This window comes from Setaria viridis, chromosome 8, assembly GCF_005286985.2.
Source record: "Setaria viridis chromosome 8, Setaria_viridis_v4.0, whole genome shotgun sequence".
Taxonomy (NCBI): Eukaryota; Viridiplantae; Streptophyta; class Magnoliopsida; order Poales; family Poaceae; genus Setaria; species Setaria viridis.
In genome coordinates, this window is record NC_048270.2 from 34,938,928 (window position 1) to 34,965,643 (window position 26,716).

At 47.8% G+C, this 26,716-nt stretch overlaps 3 protein-coding genes across 3 annotated transcripts; 2 read left to right on the forward strand and 1 right to left on the reverse strand.

Annotated features, from left to right (window-relative positions):
• Positions 1 to 1,718: 1,718 nt before the first annotated feature.
• LOC117866320 (uncharacterized) lies at positions 1,719 to 6,032 on the reverse strand. The gene is made up of 5 exons (XM_034750510.2): positions 5,385 to 6,032; positions 4,632 to 5,238; positions 4,063 to 4,555; positions 3,855 to 3,936; positions 1,719 to 2,231 (listed from the first exon to the last, which is right to left on the reverse strand). The coding sequence occupies exons 1-5, from the start codon at positions 5,451 to 5,453 to the stop codon at positions 1,971 to 1,973; spliced, it is 1,512 nt and encodes a 503-aa protein (XP_034606401.1). The 5' UTR covers positions 5,454 to 6,032; the 3' UTR covers positions 1,719 to 1,970.
• A 13,179-nt stretch (positions 6,033 to 19,211) lies between these two features.
• On the forward strand, positions 19,212 to 21,946 carry LOC117866333 (putative UDP-rhamnose:rhamnosyltransferase 1). Its single transcript, XM_072295763.1, has 2 exons — positions 19,212 to 19,759; positions 19,872 to 21,946. The coding sequence occupies exon 2, from the start codon at positions 20,361 to 20,363 to the stop codon at positions 21,798 to 21,800; it is 1,440 nt and encodes a 479-aa protein (XP_072151864.1). The 5' UTR covers positions 19,212 to 19,759; positions 19,872 to 20,360; the 3' UTR covers positions 21,801 to 21,946.
• Positions 21,947 to 24,367: 2,421 nt separating this feature from the next.
• Positions 24,368 to 26,014, forward strand: LOC117834569 (UDP-glycosyltransferase 91D2). Its single transcript, XM_034714120.2, has 2 exons — positions 24,368 to 24,395; positions 24,501 to 26,014. Exons 1-2 carry the CDS (start codon positions 24,368 to 24,370, stop codon positions 25,559 to 25,561), a joined length of 1,089 nt encoding a protein of 362 aa, XP_034570011.1. The 3' UTR covers positions 25,562 to 26,014.
• Positions 26,015 to 26,716: the final 702 nt, after the last annotated feature.

A 26,716-nucleotide genomic window follows, 5' to 3' on the forward strand; every position in this document is an offset into this window, starting at 1 on the left:
GCAAGGCTCCTTACAAGCATGTTGGCCCTTAGGCTAGAGTTACAACTGAGGGGGGAGAGAGTTATTATGTTTTCTCTTATTCTTCAATTTAGCTTCACAATCATGTACCTGCAACTTATATTCTCTTCTTCAAGTGAAAACCTATGATCATTGTTCGTTCAGGGGAAAAAAACCACTATGTTCACTTGCGTGGTTTTGCATTGCAACATGTGGAGCAAGCCAGCTCTGGAGCTCCTATTCAGAGATTCAGAGTTGCTGCTACACTGGCCAGTGGCTACGGCCTCAGAGTTACGGTGCCGTGTCAGCTGCTGTATTGGCTATTTGAGGCTCCTGAACCTCTCTCTACTACACCTGTGCTGTGCTGTGCTGTGCAGAGGCAGTGTCTCCTCTGTCCATGGTTTTGATCCGTTGGGGGTTTGTTGAGGTGAGGAGATGGGATGGATGATGGTTGAAGATTGATGCCCAAGTGCCCAACCACCGGCGTTCGGTTCACGACCTGCCGTCGGCCGCCGCTTCCTTTCCAACTGCCACGCTCTCTGCTCTTGTGCTCGTGCTCCTGCGCACACATTTTGAGAGGCGCCATGCCATTTCATCTCTCCCGGAGACGGGGCTCCACGACAAGGCGTGTGCACAGTGCCTTCGCAGATGCAGACATGCAAGTACGGGTGCCCTAGATGGCCGTGCCCTGTCCCGCTGTCCGACGACTGGCTTCACGGCACGGGCCGCGGGGCCCACAGCTACAGGGCTTTGTCCCATCTGTTGGCGGCGCGTGCGCCCCGGTCAACGTGGGACTCTGATCTGGGAGGCAGCAGCTGGGTTAACTTGTTAACTACCACTACTGCTAATCGCGTCTCGCGGCAACCAGGAGGCCTGCTCAATGGCAGCTTCCCGTTAGGCTGCGTAGCCGAATCCGGCCCAGCTCGCTCTCCGCCCACGAGCCGGCACCCTATCAAGTTTATTAGGTTTGTCGGAGCTCACAACAAGAAGATTTTGGATATAACTCAACTCAAGACTGATAGGTAAGTACTACCCCATCTATATATTGTGGTTCCTTACTATCAGGGGATGTTTGGTTCCTCCTCCTAAAGTTTAGCACCTGTCACATTTGCTGCTACAGTAAATATTTGCTAATTATGGATTAATTAGGCTTAATAGATTCGTCTCGCCGTTTAGCCTCCATCTATATAATAGATTTTGTAAATAATCTATGTTTAATACTCACTACGGGACTTTTTTTTAACTTAACAGTGCGGGACTATCAATCTGCTTTTAATCTTTTATTTCCAAAAATAGCACGCATAGTAGCATTGCTCCATCACACAGTTTCTTTCTCCTTCCGAGAAATGCCAACAGCTTTTCAAGCCTCTACATGCGCTGGACCAGTCGTAATGATGAGATTTGCAAGGTAAACATCCCCTTCAGGCGTCAGAGGACACTTTCCGCGAACACTTTGCGTTGGTTATCCCAAAAGAGTAAAAAAGAAATGTTACCTTGTACTGTAAACTGACCACATTTCTTACAATAATTTGGTTTTGCTTTCCTTTGTAAATATGCGCTTTTCATGCATTAGTCAGTAGAGGAAATATGTTCCCTTCAGAAGGCGATGTGTTAAACAATACTGCATTACTGCAGGTAAGATGCTCCTTGTCTGGTTTATTGATTGTTGGTCAGCAAGTTGCAGGTGTGGCATCAGAATATTTGACAGGACACAACATAACTAAAAAGGGGATAAAAATAGAACCTTGATATCTCAACTGTGGATCAGCATTCAGCAATCTGATAGTATACCACCTTAAAAGTTCCAAATTTTTTGGCACATTTCCACAACCTCCCCATTCTCACCCATCTCAAACACCATCTACAATTCTACGAACATCAACAACCTACTCTGTTCTTCGCAAACCATGCCGATTTCGCCAGAGACCGATGAACCTCTCCTGATCTTCGCAAGAACATCTATCAGGCTATCACTAGTAGTAGTTCAGGAGGTTGCCGCTGACGACGTTGTTGCTGCAGGGGAAGCAGCCGCAGGAGGCGGCGTCGCTCCCTGGCAGGTGGCGGTGGTGGCTCGTCGCCTTGAGCCGCCGGGTGTTGTCGGCGGCGGCGCGCCGCAGCTGCTGCAGGTGCTGCGCCTGCGCCGTAGCGCGCCACTCCTCGGCGCGCCGGTGCACCGTCGTCATCCGCCGCATCAGCTTCTCCTCTAGGCTCGACCGCATCTTCTGGATCTTCACCTGCCGAGGCCAAGCACGTTGCAAAATGTCAGGACCTGGTTCCAACCTTGCTGACAAGATGACTCTGCTGCAATGTGTCATGTACTCATGTATGCAATGTCATGATTCATGCCTGAGCAATTGCTCTCGGCAGCAATATGTCAAGATGACCAGTTGGATCGGCAGCAATATGTCATGGATGTATGCAATATGGCTTGAGGCTTGAGTTGCTCCAAAGAAAAAAATAATGGGTATGCCTTGAACTGTGCAGCATGGAGGGAAAAAGGTTCAAACTTTGAATTCAATGTCTGTACTTGTGTACATTGCGTGTGCATTGGTAGCAGTATATTAGTAACACAAATCACAGTAATAACGCCCCAAGCACATGCCTTGATCTTACATTATGGTTAAACGGATATCATATGGCTCGCCGCGCTCAGATCGAAATTCCTCACATGGCTTTGCGAATGACAGTCCAAGTTCAGAACAAAACCGGCCAAAAAGAATTCAGAAGTCCAATGCGCTGTGGTTAAAAAGAAGAGAGGGGGATTGCATAAAAAGCAATGAACAATCATGGTTCCCACCATTCTAAACAACTCGGATTAGCAAGAAGACACGGAGGTGGCGGACAAGAATTTGCAGGGGATTTGGCTCTGTTGGAGGCTGTCGAAGTGTGGAAACGAACATGGAAATGACAGAGCTGTGATCTGATCCCAAGTCCCAACCTTCCTCTGCAATTTTTCTAATTCTGAAATTTCTCGATGTATAAAAAACACACACATGGTTTCTGAACACTGCACTCTGTCTGTACTGACACCAGCCATTATGAAGTTTCCAATGCAATGTGTGAAGTTTGAACTGGATAGGTTCTTGATAAGAAAATATTTGAACTGGATATATAATACCATAAATTCAAACTAGACAAGTAGCCGCAGGATTTGAAAAACTCTGCTCTCAGTTTGCAGTTCAACTGGTTGCAGATACTGCAGCATGTCATCATGGTCAGAAAGCCAGGGTCAGAAGTCAGATGCTATTCCCCTACCAAAGTAGGGCAGCTATTCCCAGTTATCCCATACCTAAGATTTTGACAAGCAATTTATTTCAGTGAACACAAGATCCAAATAGCGAATTTCAGTGAACACAAGATCATTAGCGAATGGTTACTGTAGCACAACATTGTCAAATCATGGACTAATTAGGCTTAATAGATTCGTCTCGCGATTTATCCTAGGGATTTGTGCAATTAGTTTTGTAATTAGACTATGTTTAATACTCCTAATTAGTGTCCAAACATCTGATGTGACAGGTGCTAAAATTTAGCACACGCCTCCCAAACACCCCCGAACTCACACTCAGGGCAAAGATCACAGGTTTCCAAAATGGCTGCAAAGCTTTCCTTACTATAACTGAATCGAACTGCTCTTCAGACTAGTATAGGTAACAATTAGCACCTGCAACTTTCTAAATGTGTAATACGAACTTAAACCATGATGCAGATTAATAGACTATGACTCCATATCAAACATTACCACAAGAATTATGCTTAGGCAAATTTTCAATATTTGCAACTGAACTTTGCAATTACAAAATTCAAATTTTGTCCATGAGTTATGCAAAATATGGCACTAACAAATTTGGTTTTACCTCAAGCTTTCTTGATTGTGCCTCAGCCTTGGCGCTCTCAAGGTTAACCCAAGCCTGAATCTTTGCCTCTTCCCTCTGATACCTAATCAAACAGGAACACAAGAAAACTCAACAAATTCGAATCTGAAATTCTCAATCCCTTATCATTATTCGAAAGCTCATGTCTAATCTTTTCGCAATGCCATGTGCAGCGCGGCATTCAACAAACCTGATGCAGCTCTTGGCCCTGTCATCATCCTCCCACCGGCAGTCGCCGCCGCCGCGTTTATCGCAAGTTGGCACACCGCCGGCGCCGGCGCCGGCGCCGGCGGTAGCCTCGAAGTGCCGCAGGCTCTTGGACACCTCCTCTTCCTCCTCCTTGGAGCTCCAATTGACGAGCATGGCATCAAACCGCGCGCCCAGGTCCAGCTTGGCGAGGTGGCAGTCCGCCAGCTCCGAGATGTCCATCCCGCCGCCGCTGCCGGCGTACGGCACCAGCGGGCCCGACCGGCTCGCCGGCGTGTTGTGCCGCGCCGGGGAGGTGCTCTTGAGCGGCGTGTGGCACGAGCTGCCCAGCGGCGTCATCTCCGTGCCGATGTCCCTCCGCCGGTCGCCATCGGCGGGCGCCGCCTCCGCCGCTCCCTTCGCCGGCGCCGGCTCGCAGTACGCGCTCCGGAACACGAAGGTCTCCTTCGACGGCTCCTCGTTGTCCGTGAACTTGTCTGCAATCTTGCAAGCTCAGCATTCGTGTGCGAACAAATTCCGAGTGATAAATCCGGCGAGAAATAAAAATGTCACCTTTGAGGAGCACTTCTGCCGGCGGTGCGTACAGCGCGAGCGCGTGGGCGTCCGAGAGCGCATCCACCGACCTCCTCACCGCCACAGCCGCGCGCTTCTCCTCCTCGCCGCCGCCTCTCTGGGCCAGGCCGCTGCTCCGCTGCCTGGAGAACGCGGCGGCCTTGCCGTTACCGTAGTCGGTGTCCGACGACTGGCGCAGCCACTTCTCGGCGTCCTCCCACTTGGACGGCACCGACCTCCTCGGGGCGACGAGCTGGTGGTGGTGCGCGGGGCTCGCGAAGAACTGCAGCGGCCGCCCCGGCGTCGCCGGCACGACCTGCTGCTGCTGCTGCGGCGGCGGCGGCTCCGCTCGCCGCCTCTGCGCTGAGGCCGTGGAGGACGACGAGGAGGAGGTGGAGGAGGCCTCGTGGTGGCCGCTCCTGCCGTGGCCGTTGCTGCTGCTGCTCCTGGCCATGGTCGCCATGGGGAAGGAGGACCTGACGAACTCGGAGGTCTCCTTCAGGTTCAGGCTGCAGAGCGGGTCACTGGACGTGGGCCCAAACACGTCGCCTCCGCTCCTTCTTCCTCCTCCAGCTGCTGTAGCAGCTCCTACTCCATGGAACGAGTTCTGCAACGGATCAATGGAACAATACAATGGTTTGTGAGGCGAAGATGAGAACAGCAGCTTCAAGAAACAGCCATTAGCTTGTTTTTTGCTTCTGATCTTTCTGGGTGAAGAGAGCGAGTGGTAAAAAGGAGGTGCTTGTCACTTACTCGTCTTGTGGAGGACGGCAAGGTTGAAGAAGCTGGCTGGAGGTAGGAGGAGGAGGACTTGAGCTCCATGGGAGAGTGTGTGAGAGCTCCTGGAGTCCTGGTTATGTGAGCTCCACCTTGATTGAGCTTTACTTGCTTCAGCTGAGGAAGTGTAACGGTGGATGTGTGGGTACGAAGGTAACAGGCCAAGCTTTATGTGGGCTTGTGGCCTATGATCAGGAGGTCCCTGCTCTAATCTTGCTAGGTAATAGTCAATTAGCCACCATTAACAGTGCCTTGTCAGACACTCACACCACCTGGAATCCTGCACACACCAGCCATGGGATACTGCCTACATACATGCAGTAGGTCTCTGCTCTGAATATCTTTTTTTGTTAAAAAAGGAATCCTATAATCAGGCGATGTACTTTCATTATTTACAACGCCATCTACATGTATAAAAAATGCACAATACGACCTGATTGTCTTGTTCCACTGACCATCCTGAATGTCCAGCGTCACTGGTTCACCTCTGCTAGCATGATCCATCATGCAAGCCCGGTGCTGTTGTGGCAGGTTGCTCGCATCATTAACCCGTGCCTCACCTCTTTTACCGCCGGCTGTCGTTTGGGTAGGGTCTCAGCCCAGGACCTTTCTATCCTCTTGAAGTCGCTACACTAGAGGTCAGTCTGTGACTGTGAGACTGACTGCTGGTGCTGCAGTTATGTAGTAGTAGCGTAAAACTTTTTATCTCCTTGGCAAAGGCGCCTTCTTTTCTCCTTCCAGGACGACGACCACGACGATGATGATGCATTCATGTACAGATTACTCTTGCAGAACACGCATACCCCGGAGGTGATAATGGCATGTCATCTCTAAGTCAAATTGGCTGTCACACACCTATTGTTCGTAGAGTTCAATAATTTCTAGGTTGCAAATGAAGAAAGATTCGCAAATGTTTACAAATTCCAAAGGTGAACACGTAGGAAATAGGAATAACCATCTCTTTTTTTGAATAAAAAAGGAATAATTATCCAATGGCAGGAGGTGAGCATGGAACTTCCATATCAGAGACGGACACAGGGATCGCTACGCGCAATCATCTTCCAGAAGCAGAGAGGTTCAACCACATAACAAGCCACTTGTGAGCAGCGATCATGGATGATTCGAGTTTACAATCGCTTGTTATTCAATCGGTAACAGCAGCTGCGACTCTGCACCGCCATTTTTGTGCCTTGGCATTGGCTCGATACAGCCTGAAATCTCTGAATCGCTGACGAAGCTTCTCTTTCCTCGCTTGCATCCGGTGCACAGTGCCAGTGGCGCTGTACCCACAATGGCAATGGCAATGGCAATGAGGATCATAAGCATCACTGTTCCTTGTTCCTCTTGCGCTTTTTTTCTGAATGATAATGATGCGTGCCCTCTGGTCTCCTCGCGAGCTGCCTGCACTGCAGAACGCCAGAATCATTAACCCACATGCTGCCACGAGGATTTACTGGTGCATTGGTCATTTGGTTGGAGTAGTGTTAGGACCAATCCTCTCTAGCTCCATTCATGCAGACTCATTAGTCATTTCCTTTGGCAGTAAAACTGTAAAACATTGTATGCACGTCTGACCAACGTATATTCAGACAATCATCCGCGAATACCCCCTTTCCTGTTCTTATTTTTTGCCCCGGGCCCGGGGATATGTGACCAGGAATTCAAGACCTTGTCATGTTTAGTTCATCCCCAACTCTCAACTTTGGCACTATGCAAAAAGAAAATTCCCCATCACATCAAACTTGCGGTAAATGCAAGGAGTACTAAATGTAGATGAAATAAAAAACTAATTGCACAGTTTTGTTGGACTTTGCGAGACGAATCTTTTGAGCCTAATTAGTCAATGTTTGGACAATAATTCACAAATACAAACGAAACGCTACAGTGTGCTACAGTGCCAACACAGTAATTTTGCACCTCCCAATTTGACCAACTAAACAAGGGCCTTGTTTAGTTGGCCAATTTGGGAGATGCAAAATTCCTGTTCCAGCACTGTAGCACACTGTAGCGTTTCGTTTGTATTTGTGAATTATTGTCCAAACATTGACTAATTAGGCTCAAAAGATTCGTCTCGCAAAGTACAACAAAACTGTGCAATTAGTTTTTAATGTCATCTACATTTAGTACTCCATACATGTACCGCAAGTTTGATGTGATGGGGAATCTTCTTTTTGCATAGTGCTAAAGTTGGGAGTTTGGAGGTAAGAGAACAAGGGCTAAACAGGCCAAGGCCATATGTTTGGGGTATGGCTAGGGATCATGTGCGAAAGCTACGCTGTAACTTTTTTCACCTAAGAACAGGAAAAGGTAGGTGGGACCCTGCCACTGCCATGCAGTGCATCATATACCGTGCTCTTGCGTGCATGGAGAACAGCAACCGTCCCTGCGGGGTCTGCGCTGCACAGGACGGACGGACGCTAGCTACAGCGCCGGCAGGCACCGCCGCCGCCGGCCTCGCCGGTCGGCTTCTGGGTCAAACTGCAAAAGCAGTTAGGCACTGACGCAGGCAGCCGGAGGCGTGCAGCCCAGGCCCCCCCTCCGGCGGTTTGGCTGATGCTCTCCGGCGAGCTCGAGGACAAGGGCGCGACCGCACGAGCAGGGCCGGCGGCTCTCTCTACTTTCAAGGGCCTTGGGGCAAATTCACGGACGTGGGCCCTTAATAAGGCTAAATACTATAAGAACGGTATCAAGCAACGGAGGCCTTGAAACGTTGATGGGCTGCTTTAATGCCTGTTCAGTCAGTTACTCAGTTTGCTGGGCTTGGGCTGAGAACTGAGATGAAGAGACCTAAAACATAGTACACGTATATACACAGAGGGTCAAGAGGTCTGGGCCCCTATCTGGGCTGGGCCTAGGCCGTCGCACTTTTGGCCCTACGCACGAGATGGGTGGAGAGATGGCGAGCTCGTGAGTACGTGCAAGACACAGATTAGGCCATGTTTACTTCCCTCCAAACTTCCAACTTTGACACTATGTAAAAGAAAATTCCCCATCACATCAAACTTGCGGTACATGCATGGAGTACTAAATGTAGGCGAAATCAAAAACTAATTGCACAGTTTTGTTGTACTTTGCGAGACGAATCTTTTGAGCCTAATTAGTCAATATTTGGACAATAATTCACAAATACAAACGAAACGCTACAGTTGTGCATTTATGGCAAAATGTCAATTTTGCCACTCCCAAATTGGGAACTAAACAAGACCTTATACCGGTGGACACAAAAACACACGCTATAGTGAAATTTGTTCAGAATTCAGGATACAAGGATAAGGATCTCGCCGGAGTCTCGAGCCTGAGCTCGCCGCCGCCATCACAACCAACTAGATCCTAATCAGTTCCTCCCCCTTGTGCACGCTGCCCTCTTAACCCTTACACGCTGTGCCAATAAGGCCACAACGTCCCGTTCATGGGCCTGCACTACTTTAGCCACTGCGACCCAGCCAGCCAAGTGCTTGTTGGGCTTCGGAGTTCGTCGAGGACGCCCAGCTCCTTGAAGTGTTTCAGCAACCTTGATCCTGCTTCCTTCTCCTTCCTCCTTCGGAGGAGTCGGTGTCACGTTCTTGTTCGTGACAGTACGCCGGCCACGGCCGGTAGCCCAGTTTACGCAAGCAGACATTCAGTGCAGGCGCCTCCCAGTTTGCAGCCTCTCTTTCGTCGGGCCATCCACTGGCGAGCTTCTCGATCGAGAGAGGAAAGCAAGTACTTGTTAACAGCAGAGTAATGCTCCTTCATTTTACTTTAAACTTACTAAGGTCCCTTTGCCATGACTACTCTGCCTTTTTTTTAACTACACATACTACTATAGCAACTTCATCTTTGATAATCAAATGCCTGCGATACAGAAAATGCAGAGACAAATTTACGAAAGAATTTGCCATGGTTATCCATCGGGCAAAGAAGAGATAACATCCTAGTGTAGGTCTTTGGTTCTCGTTGTTGTAATTTTTTCCTTTCCCCTTTTTCTTTGTAATTTTACATTTGTTTCGCCCCTCCTATTCCATAAAAAAAATATTACCATAGCAACATTATAGCCACACTATATCAAATACATAGTGAGCCTAAAAATATTGGCTTCACAGGCTCACAATTCATTTTGAACCAGCTGCAAAAGTTTTTTTTTTTTTTTTTTTTGCTTCGCAGAAGGTACAACAGAGAAGCTGAAGCTTTCGGGGCGAGCGTTCCGAATGAGGTCCAATTGTCAAATATACATTTTTGAAAAGAGGGAGGTAGATATTTTCTGATAGGAAAAATGCTATTGAACATTTCTCTTTCTTTCTATTCACCCTTCTCTTTGATGTGGTGAGATAATCCGTCCCATCTAATGCATTTCTCCTTCTGTTCGTCAGCCTCCATGGCCCATGAGAAACATTGGCGCGATTCCTTCCGTGCTGATGCGAAATTGATGCTGCACACACTTGCTCTTCAATTTTTTCATAGCCGTGATAATACTACGTTAACTCAACTGCTAAATTCATTAGCAGTCTGGTGACTGGTGTCACTGATTTCGCTACTATACAGACGTTCAATCACCATATGCTAATTACAAACGGAAGTAGCAACGCTGCCAGTCCAGTTCGATGATGCAACAACTCCATCTCCACCAACCGTAACGAGATCTTAATAGCTAGTACTTCTTTTATAAGGCATGCATCCTGATAGCTGCAGACGTTCAATCACCATATGCTTTGCTCTTGCGTGCTTGCTGATATCGATTTGGCCTAGTCTTTCTTGATCTTCTTCAGTGCCACTGCACCCACCGGCCACCACATCCCCCATTGACGCACCGTCGCCGCTGCATCACTCATGGAATTCGCATGAGACACCAGGAACTGAACCCGCAAGGTTGGTCTTGGTTAACTAGCGTCAAGGAGGCGAACGTGTGGTCGCCGTGAAGAAGCTCTGGCTTTCGGCTCCGACGGACGGCGGCGCGGTGGGGAACTAGCTGACAGCCCAAGTGCTGAAGGAGGTGGGGCTCCTGGGCGGCTCCGGCACCGGAACGTCGTGCGGCTGCTTGGGTTACCTCCACAACGACGCCGACGCGATGATGCTGTACGAGTTCATGCCCAACGGCAGCCTGTGGGAGGCGCTGCACGGCCCGCGGACTGGGGTGTCGCGCTACGACGTGGTCGCCGGCGTGGCGCAGGGGCTTGCCTACCTCCACCACGACTGCCACCCGCCGGTGATCCACCGCGACATCAAGTCCAACAACATCCTCCTCGACGCCTCGATCCCCTGGTGGCAGGCAGGCAGGCAGCCATGGCGGCTCGATGTCGTTGTTGGTCCGTCATGGAGGAGGTAAAAGATGGCAGGTCAGCAAGTAGGTAGTAAGCAGAAAAGATTTCCCAAGGAAGATGCTATGTTCTTCAGTACGAAGCAAACAGGATCAGGGTTTTCCTTTTTGGCCTTTCCTTGTTAAGATCCCTTGAAATGGTTGATGAATCCACTGCTTTAAAGCTGTGTCCTCCAACGAACATAGGATCTGTGGGTCGTTTTCCAGTAAAAACTTCAAGGAGTATGATTCCGTAGCGGAACACATCGCTCCTGTGTGATGCTCTTCCAAGGGATCCATAATCTGCTCAAGAAATTCGCAGGGCATTGTTAATATGATTGATCAAACATGGTGAAACAATGATAAATAGCAGTGCACTTTTTAATAAGAACTTGGTTTACCAAGAGTACGAAGTGGTAGTACCTGGTGCCATGTAACCAGCAGGTGTTCCAGACAACTAGTCCTATTAAGTCTAATTAATTTATAATTAGTACATATTTACTGTAGCATCACATGGTCAAATCATTAACTAATTATGCTTAATAGATTCGTCTCGCAAATTAGCCTTCATTTATACAATTGGTTTCATAATTAACCTATATTTAATACTTCTAATTATTATCTAAATATTTGATGTGATAGGGACTAAACTTTAGTCTCTGTCTCCAAACGGGGCCTGAGTTTCCTGTGGAAGTGTCATATGTGTGGGTCAGATTTGGTTGGTGAAGCACTATTACGATGTCTGCCATGTGCATGTACACTTGCATTGGAACCTGGGGGTCATCCTAGCTGGCTAAATTTTACTCTTTTTTCCAGTACTATAAGCCGCTCGTCGACATTATAGTACTGCAAAAAAATAAACATGTACGCTGGAAGCTACCTTCCTCTAAAACTTTACGTACGCTGGAAGATTTCTCGAAGAACAAAGCATGCATGAATAGCATGTCTACCCTTTATCAAAAAAAATAAACATGTCTGCGGAGCTAAGACTAATGTCACGGCTTGTCCCGGGTGGCCAGTAGCATGTATAGCAGTATAGGCATGGTTGCACGAAACTGTAAGCGATTAAAAAAAGATCTTGACAACAAGTCGACGGGGGTGATTGGATTTGCCAAGAAATTGCAAGGAACCTCCACAGTCGACAGGGACTAAAAAATTGCACTCTAAGGCTCCCTTTGGTTGGGCTTTCCAACCTGTTTTTGCTTTTGCAAAAGCCAAAAGCCAACCAAAGGGTCTAAAAGCTCTACGTGCTTTTGCCCAAAAGCTACTTTTGCTCTAGTGCAAAATCAAAAGCACCTTCCCCCTGCTTTCAAGTGCTTTTGGGGTAAAAAATTACCCACCTACCACTGGTTATGATGTACCCTTTCATCTAATTTTTTCTCTCCCGCACGCACAGACCGTTCACCCGCACGCATCTCGCCTCCCCTGGCCGCCGGCTGGCCGTCCGCCTCCCCTGGCCGCCGGCGGGCCTCGCGCCGCCTCCCCTGGCTGCCGGCGGGCCTCGCGCCGCCGCCCCTGGCCGCCGGGCCTCACGCCGCCGCCCCCATCGCCCCCGACGGCCGCCGCCCTCGCGCCGCCGCCCCCATCGCCCGCCGGCCGCCGCCCTTGACCGCCCGCCGCCGCCGCCCTTGACCGCCCCCCGGCCGTCCGCCGCCCTTGACCGCCCGCCGCCGCCGCCCTTGACCGCCCCCCGGCCGTCCGCCGCCCCCTTGGGAGGGCGCCCCATCGCCGGCGCCCCCCATCGCCGGCTCCTGTCCTGCTCCTGGTGAATGACCAGGAGCATATAAGGTAAGTATGAACTTTTTTTTTATAATTTGTAACACTTTTTTTTTATAATACTGGTATGCTTAGGTTTTCAGAATGGAGAGAGAGAGTTGCTGATAGATGTAATAAACTCAATTATAGTCTAATACCTAACGACTTATTAAGTTTTTTAGTGACTGAGTAATATGCTTTTTACACATATACATATTGAGCCTCTACTTTTAGATCACAAAATGCAACAGAGAACTTATGAATATATGGAAGTATTAAAAGCACCATAATTATTTATACTAATTCAATTATTTTATGTTGTCAGGTACAATTACAACACAAAATCAAATAGGAAACTACCTGCGAAAACGAATTTCTTGAGGTATGAACAATCAATTTCTTACACAGCCTACAGTTTCACAGCTCCTCTAACCAAACGGTCTTCTGCTTTTCCCACAGCTGCTTTCTCACAGCTGCTTTTCCACAGCCCATAGCTCACAGCAGCTTTTCCAAAAGCCACAGCCCAACCAAACACACCCTAAGTGATCAATTAGTTTCTACACTGAGAGCCACACCGCAGACCTTGACCTCGTGCCTGGCCGTGGTTCTCTCGACAAACAGATGAGGTAGAATTCAATGTCCTTGTTACACCTGTCAGGTGTAACGTGCAATCGTTACAGTCGCATGGGCCACGAATGATAGGGTTCAACAGTGACCTGTTGTATTAGCTCTCTCGTCTTCCCGTATGAATGGTCGTTCGGCTGGTGAGGCCGATATTAATTGTAGAATTGTATGCATAATTGTAGCTTCTGACATGTTGCAGAATTGTATGCATAAGCAGAGACTTGGTCAATGCAGCCAAATGATAAGTCACCAGGACCAGATGGATTTAATGGAGAGTTCCTTAAAAGAACATGGCATTTTATCAAACAAGACTTCTACAATTTAGTTCAATGCTTCTTTCATGGGGACTTATGCTTACAGAGTATCAATTCCTCCTTCATAGTCTTACTGCCGAAAAAGGAGAGTCCTCTATATGTTGGAGATTTTAGACCAATATCCCTGCTTAATTCAACCATTAAGCTAATAACAAAGCTCCTAGCCCAGAGGCTGCAGCAAGTCATAAGATCTCTTATTCATAAAAATCAATATGGTTTCATCAAAATAAGGAATATTCAAGATTGTCTAGCATGGGCCTTTGAATTCCTACATATTTGCAAAAAGTCGAAGAAACAAATAGTGGTTCTCAAGCTGGATTTCGAAAAAGCATTTGACAAGATTGAGCATAAAGCCATCATAGAGATCTTAAAACACAAAGGTTTCGGCACCAGATGGGTTCAATGGATTCAACAAATCCTTTGTTCAGGGACATCTTCAGTCCTTTTGAATGGAGTGCCGGGGAAATTCTTCCACTGTAAAAGAGGAGTCAGGCAGGGAGATCCCCTATCACCTCTTTTGTTTGTACTCGCAGCAGATGTTTTACAGTCTATTCTTAATCATGAGAAAGAATTAGGGAATCTAAATCTCCCTATCCAGGAAGGGGCAGGAACGGACTTTCCAATAGTTCAATATGCTGATGATACTCTTCTCTTCATGGAAGCCTGCCCTAATCAGTTGAGGGTTCTGAAAGAAGTCTTACATATTTTTGCTCTATCAACCGGCCTCAAAGTTAATTACGCTAAATCTGTGATGATGCCTATCAATATTACAAAAGAAAGACTCCAATTTCTAGCACAAAGCTTTGAATGTCAGCAAGGATCTCTACCTTTCACCTATCTGGGTCTGCCACTGGGGTTAATCAAACCCAAGATTGAGCACTTCATGCCACTCATTCAAAGGGTGGAGAAAAGATTGAATTCGATGTCTATGTTCCTCAGCCAAGGAGGGAAGCTTGAAATGGTTAACTCGGTCCTTTCCTCATCAGCGGTGTTCTTTTGCTCGACTATTAAACTGCATAAGGGGGTCATAGCACAGATTGACAAATTCAGAAAACATTGCCTTTGGAGGGGGTCAGATCCAAACTCTACGAAGCCATCAAAGGCAGCCTGGCATATGGTTTGTCATCCTAAAGAAAATGACGGTCTAGGGGTGATAAACATAGTTGCACATAATGAAGCCATGTTAATGAAATTTCTACACAAATTCTACTCCAAAGAAGACATACCGTGGGTAACCCTACTATGGAACAAATATTATTCAAATGGAAAGCTTTCAGTAGGGCAAAGAAGAGGTTCATTTTGGTGGAAGGACATTCTTAAACTACAAGATAAGTATAAAGGCATTGCGTCAGCTACAATAGCAAATGGCTCTTCTGTGCTATTCTGGCATGACTTGTGGCAAGGGGCCATTCCAGCACAACTATTTCCAGAACTTCTTTCCTTTGCAAAGGACACAAATGCATCCTTCAAGTCAGTCAAAGAAAAGGCAAATTTCATAGAAAATTTTAACACTCCACTATCAACAGAGGTACATGACCAATTTATGATGTTGCAACAACAGATTGCCGAAATTCATTTGGATTTACATAACTAGTCCATCAACCCGTGCTCCCGCACGGGCTAATGTTTTTATAAGCTATTGGATTTGAAAATTATTTAGAAATTAAACTCTTAGCTAATAATCAAAATTGTTTACCTACTACTATTATTTTTCCAATACTTCAACATAATACTTATATAGATATGTATCTATCTTTGTCCAGTTGTGATTGATTTTTAATTAATATTTATTCTATGCACTTTTCATTCATATTCATACTTTTTCCATTTTGTATCGCATCTCCAATCCTCTATACATTATGTTTACCATACAAATCAATATTTTTCATCGATTCCGCACATACATGTATACATGGTCTAATGGTGGCACTCATCATGTGTATATACTTTAATGTAGTATTTTTATATTAACAATGACATAAATAGGTAATTTAGAATCATATATTAGTTTACTTTTTGACATTTCTATATGATGCACATGAAGATAATTAGATTAAGATTTAGGTATTTACTTTAGGTTACTTTTAATAACGACATACGTGGGTAACATAGATAAAATTTTAGAATGACATTTTAAGTTATGCTTTATAATAATGTGCATTAGTAAATTGGATGAAGATTACGGGGTTACTTTAGATTATATTTTATAATAGCTGAGCTCGGTAATTTAGATATAGGTTTAGAGCTCATTTTTGAATATTTCCACAATGACAGTGGTGGATAACTTTTTAGAAAATATAATAAATCAATGGCTATGATTATTAGAGTTTACAGGATTGGTGTTTGATGTTTTTAATTTTTATGAGAATCTCTCTTTTTTCTTGCTTGTCTCATGGGAACTAATGCGGAGTCTCCAATGAAAAAAATGAGATTACATTGCTACAAAACTATTACCATAAGCTACCTCTCGTTTGTTAAATATTCGAACACAATACTTATGTAGATATTATACTTAATATCTTCATCCGATTGTGATAGATTTCAGTTAGTAATTACTCTGTAATATTTTCATCCACATTTATAATCTTTAACTTTCCACTTTGGACCGCATGTATGGGCTTGAATTTGTTTAATGAACCGAGTGCTCATAAATTTAATAGAACTATCCATAATGCTAAATATAATTTTAGCGTACAAATGTATATTTCCATAACTTTATATCCTTATAAATGGTGACACACATCACACATCATGCGTATAGACCTTAATTATTATATCGTACACCAATAGTGTAAGATATAGACGATTTAGAATCATATATTGTTGTATATTTTTAATTAAGGTTATTTGATTCAAACGTAGGGTTACCTCATGCTATTTTTAATAATAGCATGTGTGGGTAATATAGATGCAAATTTAAGGGGTTACTTTAAGTTTTTTAAAGTAATAGTGGTAGGCAATTCAGTTGCAAATTAGAGAGTTATTTTAAATATTGTTTATAATAGTATAAGTGGGTAATTTTGATGAAGATTAGGGGGTTACTTTAGTTTATTTTATATAATGGCAGAGGTGGGTAATTTATATATAGATTTAGGGGGTTACTTTAGGCTATTTTCATAATGGCATAGGTGGGTAATTTTTTAGAAAACATAATAGATCCAATGGTTATGATGATTTGAATCTGTCGATTGATGGTCAGATGTTTTGCTTTTTTGTGAGAATTTCTAGGATTTCTCTCTTTTTCTAGAGTGTCCACCTAGGATCCCTAGGTGGCTTCATCTGGAGGCTTCAAAAGGAGCCTCCAATTAGTAATAGTAAGATGATATCTGGTCCTATATATGGGGATCACCTATATTTTCTACCAAGAGGGCATACCATTCCATCATGGGTTCTAGGAATGTACACCACGCATTCAAATGGCTATGGAAATCGAAATGTCAAAGGAAACACAAAATCTTCTTCTGGCTACTGCTCGTGGACAGACTAAACACGAGAGATCTTCTAGGAAGAAGACAGATGGCACTGGAATCTTACAACTGCGAGCTCTGCATCAGACAAAAAAGAGAGACGGCATATCATTTATTTTTCTGCTGCAACTTTGCAAAAGCTTGCTGGAGAAGTATTGGGATCACTTATGTGCATACAAGGACGATCTTGAACATTTTAGAGCAAATAAGAAGGAAATTAGGAACGCCATCTTCGATGGAGATTATAATCCTGATGTGTGGAGCATCTGGACAACAAGAAACAACTGGATGTTCAACAATATTGATCCTCTCAGCTCGGATTGTAAGCACAAATTTATCTCTGAACTCAAGGACCTCTTGCTCCGGATCAATTCAAGACATCGTTCTCGGCTCGAAGAATGGATTCAGTCTCTTTAAAGTTGTTCTTTTTCCTGCTTGTATCTTGTTTCCTTCTTTCTCGTTTTCCGTCTTATTTCTCTTGCTCTTTTGTCTCTTAATTGTATTTCTTTGGTTTCGAACTTTTATATCTATATATATAATTAATCAGTAGGGGTTTTCAACCCCTCCTGGGTTTTCAAAAAAAAAAAGGAAATTGGAACACGTATATAAAAAACATGCTGGCACGAGACCATAAGAAATTATCTTGCAGCAGAATGACTTCTCTCTGTTTTTTTTGGCCTTTTTCCTCAATATGAAGGTCAAACTCGTATTTCAAAGCCAACATGGACTTGCCGGCGGCCGCACCTACTCCATGGAAGAGGTGTACAGATAAGAGCAAGAAATCAAGAGAACAAGTGCATGGGAGAGCATTATATTGCATTTGTCCAGAAATTGCATTAGTATGTCAAGAACTCACGATAGTGACCGGAGAAAAGGCAGCGAAACGGAACGGGAAACGTTTGAACCGTGGGGAGACCTTGGTCTTGACCTCGAGTCGTCGACTGGAGTGAGCACGTGAGCGTGGCCCTCCTGGACAAGCAGCGGGGCCAGGAGCAGGACGTGCAGGGATCCAATAATTCCCTGCATCGATCCCCATCGGGCTCTTTCGTTCTCTGCCAAGCCAGCAGCGACCAGCAAGTGCTCTTTCGTTCTAATGCTGTTGCATCCTTTAGGCCATGTTTAGTTCCCCAAAATCCCAAATTTGACAGCAAAAAGAAGATTCCCCATCACATCAAACTTGCGATACATGCATGAAGTACTAAATGTAGATGAAATTAAAAACTAATTGCACAGTTTTGTTGTACTTTGCGAGACGAATCTTTTGAGCCTAATTAGTCAATATTTGGATAATAATTCACAAATACAAACGAAATGCTACAGTTGTGCATTTATAGCAAACTCCCAACTTTGGCACTCCCAAATTGGGAACTAAACAGGACCTTAGCTTGGCTAATGCTCATGGTATATCCCCGGCTGTTGAATAGCTCCATGGCCTCCGATTAATCGAGATGTGATTTCCTCCCTAGCTTTCTGAAAATAAATGCCTGATTTGCCTATAGTGATCATGCAGATAGTAGAATCTTGATGTTGGAAGCAGCACCTGTTTCTGAGGAGACCCTGTTGGGAGCAAAAAGAAACTGGTATTCCGCATACTGATTTCTGATGCAGAACTCTGATTAGGGCCTTATATATCAGTCCCTGTATTCAGGTACTTTCTATTTTAGCAGCTCTAACTTAGCTATAACCTTCATGTTTACTACTATTCCGGTTATGGCCATTAATTCACTCAGTCTCTCATTTCACTATTAAGCATTTCATCTTTGTTCCTTTATTGTCTCCATTTATATGCTGGTATCACAATGTAATCTGTTGGTTTTCCTTTCTCTTGGCCAATGATATATAGTCCTTTGTTATCCATACTAGGCATCCGTCTCTCCAAGCATTTATTTTTAATCTCCTTGGCCTCACTGTGTGGAGATCTTAGAGTACTGATGGGTCGATCATTTGAACAATAGATAAATAAATTATGACTAGCTGTAATAGCTAAAAATTATGTTGCACCGAACATTTAGACGGTTCTTATTCTAAAGATGATGAAATTAACATGGAGAGGACATTTGAGCAGCTAATCCCACCACACAACCTGGAATATCTAACTATTTTGGGATTCTTTGGTCGCAATTATCCGACATGGTTAGGTGCTACTACCCATTTGTCTTCAATGAAGTACTTGCAGCTCATGCATTGCAAATCATGTGTGCATCTTCCACCAATTGGTCATCTCCCCAACTTGAAATTTCTAAAAATTCAGGGAGCAACTGCAGTTACCAAGATTGGACCCGAACTTGTCAGCTGTGCGACGGGTAGTAAGACCGGGTCTTCAGTAGCTTTCCCCAAGCTTGAAATGTTGGTCATCGTGGATATGCCCAACTGGGAGGAGTGGACCTTTGGAAGAAGCAATAGGTAAAGTAGGTAAGCAAGAGGGAGAAGATAGTGCTTTTGTGAGGCAAGAAGGGGAAATCCCACCTCCAAGGACACAACTCATGTCACGTTTGAAAGAGTTGCAACTTGATCGCTGCCCCAAACTGAGAGCTCTCCCATGGCAGCTTGGGAAGGAGGCTACAAGCTTGACAGAGCTCCAATTAAGAGATGTGAGCAGCCTTTAAGGTGGTGGAGAACTTTCCTTTCCTCTCAAAGATCCTTGTAATCGTAAGTTGCGAAAGCCTAGAGAGTGTCTTGAACCTTCCCCAAGCGAGAGATCTGCGGGTAACTCACTGTCCAAACTTATGACATGTCGAGGAATTGGGTAATTTGGAGCAGCTGTGGCTGGACGTGGGTATGCAGGACATCTCCTCGCTGTGGGTGCCCGAGCTTAAACAACAGCGCCAACAACTCCATGGGGAAGACCTAGACATCTACACTTATGCACTCGACCTCGAGGTTGAGAGACGCATGGTTAGGTGGCAGTAGAGACACAAGGTATTTCATTTTGGGTCTGCTCTAATCTCCATCTTGTCTGAATTTTACACTCCAGAATTCCTGCATACATATCCATTTAATTAACACTCCTTTGTTTTTCTGTATTATGTAGTTTTGAGTCACATCTTTATTTCTAGATGGAATAGTACTGATCATGAACCATCACACAATCACGTGAGCTGATGTTGGAACACAACGAGAAGGAATGACCAATTGCATGCTTGCCGTGACGCCCGGTCCAATTTGGTTGAGGCTCAATAGCGGTCCAAAGTGCAGGTGCGCATATTTAGTACCATCTTGCTAGTTAAGAAAGGCTGGAGTCAACTTATAAACCTTTGGACTCTAGCCACAGCATTTTCGGGTTAATCCTTTTTATATGAAGCAAGAATGAAGGTGTAAACAGGATGCTATGTGTATGTGTGCCCACCTCTCCAAAAGGGCTGTGCGATGCAGCGTGGTGGCCCATGCCGCCGTGGGCACGTTACTGCTGATGCACTCGATCGTCGCCGAGGCAGAGCAGAGGTAGATAGGCGACACTGCAGTAGGGCTCCGATCCAGGCGGCTAACCTCGACAGCGGCATCCTCCGATCCTCGCCTCGCCATGGACGCTGCCGGGTCGTCGCGGTCCCCCTCGCGGCCGTTGCGCATCGTGATCTGCCCGTGGCTTGCGTTCGGCCACATGCTCCCGTACCTGGAGCTCGCCGAGCGCCTGGCCTCGCGCGGCCACCACGTCTCCTTCGTCTCCACGCCGTGCAACCTCGCGCGCCTCCCGCCGCGGCGGCACGTCATCGACCTCGTCGCGCTCTCGCTCCCGCGCGTCGAGGGCCTCCCCGACGGCGCCGAGTCCACCAACGACGTCCCCAGCGACCGGCTCGAGCTGCTCTGGGAGGCCTTCGACGGCCTCGCCGCGCCGTTCGCGGAGTTCCTCGCCGCCGCGTGCGCCATCGACGCTGACAACGGCAACAGCAAGCGGCCCGACTGGGTCCTCGCCGACACGTTCCACCACTGGGCCCCCGCCGCCGCCCGCGAGCACGGGGTGCCGTGCGCGATGCTCTTGCCGTCCGCCGCCGTGATCGCTGCCTTCGCCTGCGGGGCGCGGGGGCACGCGGAGCTCGCCGCCGACACCACCGTGGGCGGAGGACGGCCGCCCGGCATGCCGCGCTACGAGTGGGAAGGGGACGCGCCGCTCTTCGCCGTCCCTGCCGCGTCGGGCCTGAGCATCGCCCGGCGCACCTCCCTGACGCTCGAGCGGTGCACGATCGCGGCCATCCGGAGCTGCCCGGAGTGGGAGCTCGACGCGTTCCCGCTGGCGGCGGCGCTCCTCGGCAAACCGCTCGTCCCGCTCGGCCTCCTGCCGCCGTCGCCCGACGGTGGCCGCGCCACCGACGCACACAGGGACGACGCCGCCGTGCGGTGGCTGGACGTGCAGCCGGACAAGTCCGTCGTGTACGTCGCGCTGGGGAGCGAGGTGCCGCTGCGCGTGGAGCTCGTGCACGAGCTGGCGCGCGGGCTGGAGCTCGCCGGGACGCGCTTCCTCTGGGCTCTGAGGAAACCCAGAGGCGTCTCCGACGCCGACGTCCTCCCTGCCGGCTTCCTAGAGCGCGCACACGGCCATGGGCTGGTGACCATGGGGTGGGTCCCTCAGATCGCCATACTGGCGCACGGCGCCGTGGGCGCGTTCTTGACGCACTGTGGCCGGAACTCGCTCATCGAAGGGCTTCTGTACGGGCACCCTCTGATCATGCTACCGATCTTCGCCGACCAAGGGCCGAATGCGCGGCTCATGGAGCGGAGGAAGGTAGGGTTGCAGGTGGAGAGGAACGATGATGATGGATCTTTTGACCGCCATGGCATCGCGAGCGCGGTCCGGGCTGTCATGGTAGAGGAAGATACCAAGAAGGTCTTTGTGGCAAATGCGATGAAGATGCAAGAGATTGTAGCCGATAAGGAGCTCCACGAGAGGTACGTCGATGAGTTTGTGCAGGAACTTAGATCCTACATCACTGATGGCAACTCCTCTAATCCGGCTGATGAGATGTAGCATTAGTTTTGCAGGATTTTATGTGTCTGTTTAATTCGATGCAGTTTTTAAACATTGCTAGTGATTGTTGCCGATACACTGCATCCGGTGCACAGTGCCAGTGGCGCTGTACCCACAATGGCAATGGCAACGAGGATCATAAGGCATCTCTGTTCCTTGTTCCTCTTGCGCTTTTTTTCTGAATGATAATGATGCGTGCCCTCTGGTCTCCTCGCGAGCTGCCTGCACTGCAGAACGCCAGAATCATTAACCCACATGCTGCCACGACGATTTACTGGTGCATTGGTTATTTGGTTGGAGTAGTGGTAGGACCAATCCTCTCTAGCTCCATTCATGCAGGCTCATTAGTCATTTCCTTTGGCAGTAAAACTGTAAAACATTGTATGCACGTCTGACCAACAGACAATCATCCGCGGATACCCCCTTTTCTTGTTCTTATTTTTTGCCCCGGGCCCGGGACCTTGTGTGTTTGGGGTATGGCTAGGGATCATGTGCGAAAGCTACGCTGTAACTTTTTTCACCTAAGAACAGGAAAAGGTAGGTGGGACCCTGCCACTGCCACGCAGTGCATCATATACCGTGCTCTTGCGTGCATGGAGAACAGCAACCGTCCCTGCGGGGTCTGCGCTGCACAGCGACGGACGGACGCTAGCTACAGCGCCGGCAGGCACCGCCGCCGCCGGCCTCGCCGGTCGGCTTCTGGATCAAACTGCAAAAGCAGTTAAGCACTGACGCAGGCAGCCGGAGGCGTGCAGCCCAGGCCCCCCCCTCCGGCGGTTTGGCTGATGCTCTCCGGCGAGCTCGAGGACAAGGGCGCGACCGCACGAGCAGGGCCGGCGGCTCTCTGTACTTTCAAGGGCCTTAGGGCAAATTCACGGACGTGGGCCCTTAATAAGGCTAAATACTATAAGAACGGTATCAAGCAACGGAGGCCTTGAAACGTTGATGGGCTGCTTTAATGCCTGTTCAGTCAGTTACTCAGTTTGCTGGGCTTGGGCTGAGAACTGAGACGAAGAGACCTAAAACATAGTACACGTATATACACAGAGGGTCAAGAGGTCTGGGCCCCTATCTGGGCTGGGCCTAGGGCCTTCGCACTTTTGGCCCTACGCACGAGATGGGTGGAGAGATGGCGAGCTCGTGAGTACGTGTAAGACAACACAAACACACGCTACAGTGAAATTTGTTCAGAATTCACGATACAAGGATAAGGATCTCGCCGGAGTCTCGAGCCTGAGCTCGCCGCCGCCGTTACAACCAACTAGATCCTAATCAGTTCCTCCCCTTGTGCATGCTTCCCTCTTAACCATTACACGATGTGCCAATAAGGCCACAACGACTCCTGTTCATGGGCCTGCACTACTCTAGCCACTGCGGCCCAGCCAAATGCTTGTTGGGCTTCGGAGTTCGTCGAGGACGCCCGGCTCCTTGAAGTGTTTCAGCAACCTTGATCCTGCTTCCTCCTTCGGAGGAGTCGGTGTCATCCTGCTTCCTCCTTCGGAGGAGTCGGTGTCACATTCTTGTTCGTGACAGTACGCCGGCCACGGCCGGTAGCCCAGTTTACGCAAGCAGACATTCAGTGCAGGCGCCCCCCAGTTTGCAGCCTTGCTTTCGTCGGGCCATCCACTGGCGAGCTTCTCGATCGAGAGAGGAAAGCAAGTACTTGTTAACAGCAGAGTAATGCTCCTTCGTTTTACTTTAAACTTACTAAGGTCCCTTTGCCATGACTACTCTGCCTTTTTTTTCACTACACATACTACTATAGCAACTTCATCTTTGATAATCAAATGCCTGCGATACAGAAAATGCAGAGACAAATTTACGAAAGAATTTGCCATGGTTATCCATCGGGCAAAGAAGAGATAACATCCTAGTGTAGGTCTTTGGTTCTCGTTGTTGTAATTTTGTTCCTTTCCCCTTTTTCTTTGTAATCTTAAATTTGTTTCGCCCCTCCTATTCCATAAAAAAACTATTACCATAGCAACATTATAGCCATACTATATCAAATACATAGTGAGCCTAAAAATATTGGCTTCACAGGCTCACAATTCATTTTGAACCGGCTGCAAAAGTCAGTTTTTTTTTTTGGCTTCGCAGAAGGTACAACAGAGAAGCTGAAGCTTTCGGGGCGAGCGTTCCGAATGAGGTCCAATTGTCAAATATGCATTTTTGAAAAGAGGGAGGTAGATATTTTCTGATAGGAAAAATGCTATTGAACATTTCTCTTTCTTTCTATTCACCCTTCTCTTTGATGTGGTGAGATAATCCGTCCCATCTAATGCATTTCTCCTTCTGTTCGTCAGCCTCCATGGCCCATGAGAAACATTGGCGCGATTCCTTCCGTGCTGATGCGAAATTGATGCTGCACACACTTGCTCTTCAATTTTTTATAAGGCATGCATCCATGATAGCTACAGACGTTCAATCACCATATGCTTTTGCTCTTGCGTGCTTGCTGATATCGATTTGGCCTAGTCTTTCTTGATCTTCTTCAGTGCCACTGCACCCACCGGCCACCACATCCCCCATTGACGCACCGTCGCCGCTGCATCAATCATGGAATTCGCATGAGACACCAGGAACTGAACCCGCAATGTTGGTCTTGGTTAACTAGCGTCAAGGAGGCGAACGTGGTCGCCGTGAACAAGCTCTGGCGCCCGGCTCCGACGGACGGCGGCGCGGTGGGGAACTAGCTGACAGACGGAGTGCTGACCGTGGCCTCCGAGCACGGGGTGCCGTGCGCGATGCTCCAGCCGAGCGCGGCGGCGATCGCCGCCCTCGGCTGCGGCGCGTCGGAGCGCGCAGAGCTCGCCGCCGCCTCCGTGTTCGAGCAGCTGGTCGCCGTAGAACGGCGGGACGCCGCCATGCCACGCTTCGAGTGGGAGAGGGTGGCGGCGCTTTGCGCCCCCTTCGGCGCGTCGGGCATGTCCATCCTCCGGCGCGGATCGCTGACGCTCGAGCGATGCACGATCGCGGCGATCCGGAGCTGCCCGGAGTGGGAGCTCGAGGCGTTCCCGCTGGCGGGGAAGCTCCTCGGAAAGCCGCTGGTCCCTCTCGGCCTCCTGCCGCCGTCACCTGACGGCAGCCGCGCCCCTGGCGTGCACGTGGACGACGCCGCCGTGCGGTGGCTGGACGCGCAGCCGCTCAAGTCCGTCGTGTACTTGGCGCTGGGGAGTGAGGTGCCGCTGCCGGTCGAGCTCGTGCACGAGCTTGCTCTTGGGCTGGAGCTCGCCGGGACACGCTTCCTCTGGGCTCTGAGGAAGCCCAGCGGCGTCGACGCAGCCGACGTCCTCCCACCCGGCTTCGAGGAGCGCACCCATGGCCACGGATTGGTGACCATGGGGTGGGTCCCTCAGACCACCATACTGGAACACGGTGCCATTGGCGCATTCTTGACGCATTGCGGCCGGAGCTCACTTATCGAAGGGCTTCTACATGGGCATCCTCTGATCATGCTGCCCATCGCCACCGATCAAGGGTCCAATGCGCGACTCATGGAGAGGAGGAAGGTAGGGCTGCAGGTGCCAAGGGATGAGGACGATGGGTCCTTTGACCGCCATGGCGTTGCCAGCGCAGTTCGGGCCGTCATGGTAGACGAAGATACCAGGAGGGTGTTCGTAGCAAATGCTGTGAAGATGCAAGAGATTGTAGCCGATAAGGAGCTCCACGAGAGGTACATCGATGAATTTGTGCAGCAGCTTAGATCTTACATCACTGATGGCGACTCCTCTACTGCTAGCTGCCGCCCCTCCTCCAGCTGAAACTTAATCTTGCAAGGTTTTATGTGCCACTTTAGAGTTTTTAAACTTTGTTAGTGGTTGTTGCCAATACACGCTAGATGCAAAGGTTATGTATTGAATAAATAGTTGTTTTAATTTAGTGGACACCAAGACCTAGCAGTGGTGGTTGCAATAAGGTATTGTATATATGTCCATTATTTATTATGGCAGAAATCATAACGCAAATCTTTTTAAAATGAAAACAAATCATAGCATAAATCACAAAGGACATCCGAGGGCTAGAAAAGTGAATTACATTCCTGACAGCAGCGAACTTCTCTCTTCGGAAAAGAAAAGAAGTTGAGGCACAAGACATAGCAATCAGGAAAAGTGGCAAAAAAACCTGCATCAAGAAATCAGTCTGGGTTGCTAAAAGGGAGTGAGCAAACAACCATGCGGTGGAGGTTTAGCAACAGCATCAAGAAACAGGATTGCGTGATGAAATCCAGATTGGTGCTGAACTTGTTGCTGTATGTATCGTGTTTTGAAAGAAGGAAAGACCCGGTATTTTATTCCGTTTCTAGTAGAGAAACAAATTATCAGAAACTCAGGATGATGCATCAATAATCCACACAAATCACAATAATATTTTGGTTCGATAGACAGGCAGCGTCCGTCAAATAATAACCACACATGCTACAATCCGGAACTACAAATAGTACAATGTCCAAGTTTGCAAATTTTACTTAAAAACTTAAAAAAGCTAGGAAGAAATAAGTTAAAGCATCACGATACACCGGGTGGAGTAGGGCTGGTCTCCATGACTTGTTCAATGCCTTCACCACCGCATTCATGATCACTTGGCAATATTGCTGCCATCAGGCTGAGCAGCCGGTGGAGCAGTCTGCTGCTGAACCTGGGTGGTAGGAGCCACGCCATTGTTCTGCTGAGATGATCCTGGAGAACTGTTCCTCGATGTGGCATTCTCCTGCCATAATTCGCTCTTCTCGATGCCACAGTGGCAAAAGAGTGCCCAGATGAGGGTTACAAACTCACCTCCGGACTCGAGGTGCTTGGCGTGTGCTTCTGCGTTGGAGCTGGGTGCAATGTGTACGAGCAAATCAACCCATACCTTGGCTAGGAGCTCCCAATGGTATTCGTTCTCCATCAACTTCTTGCCCAGTATTGCGCCTCGCT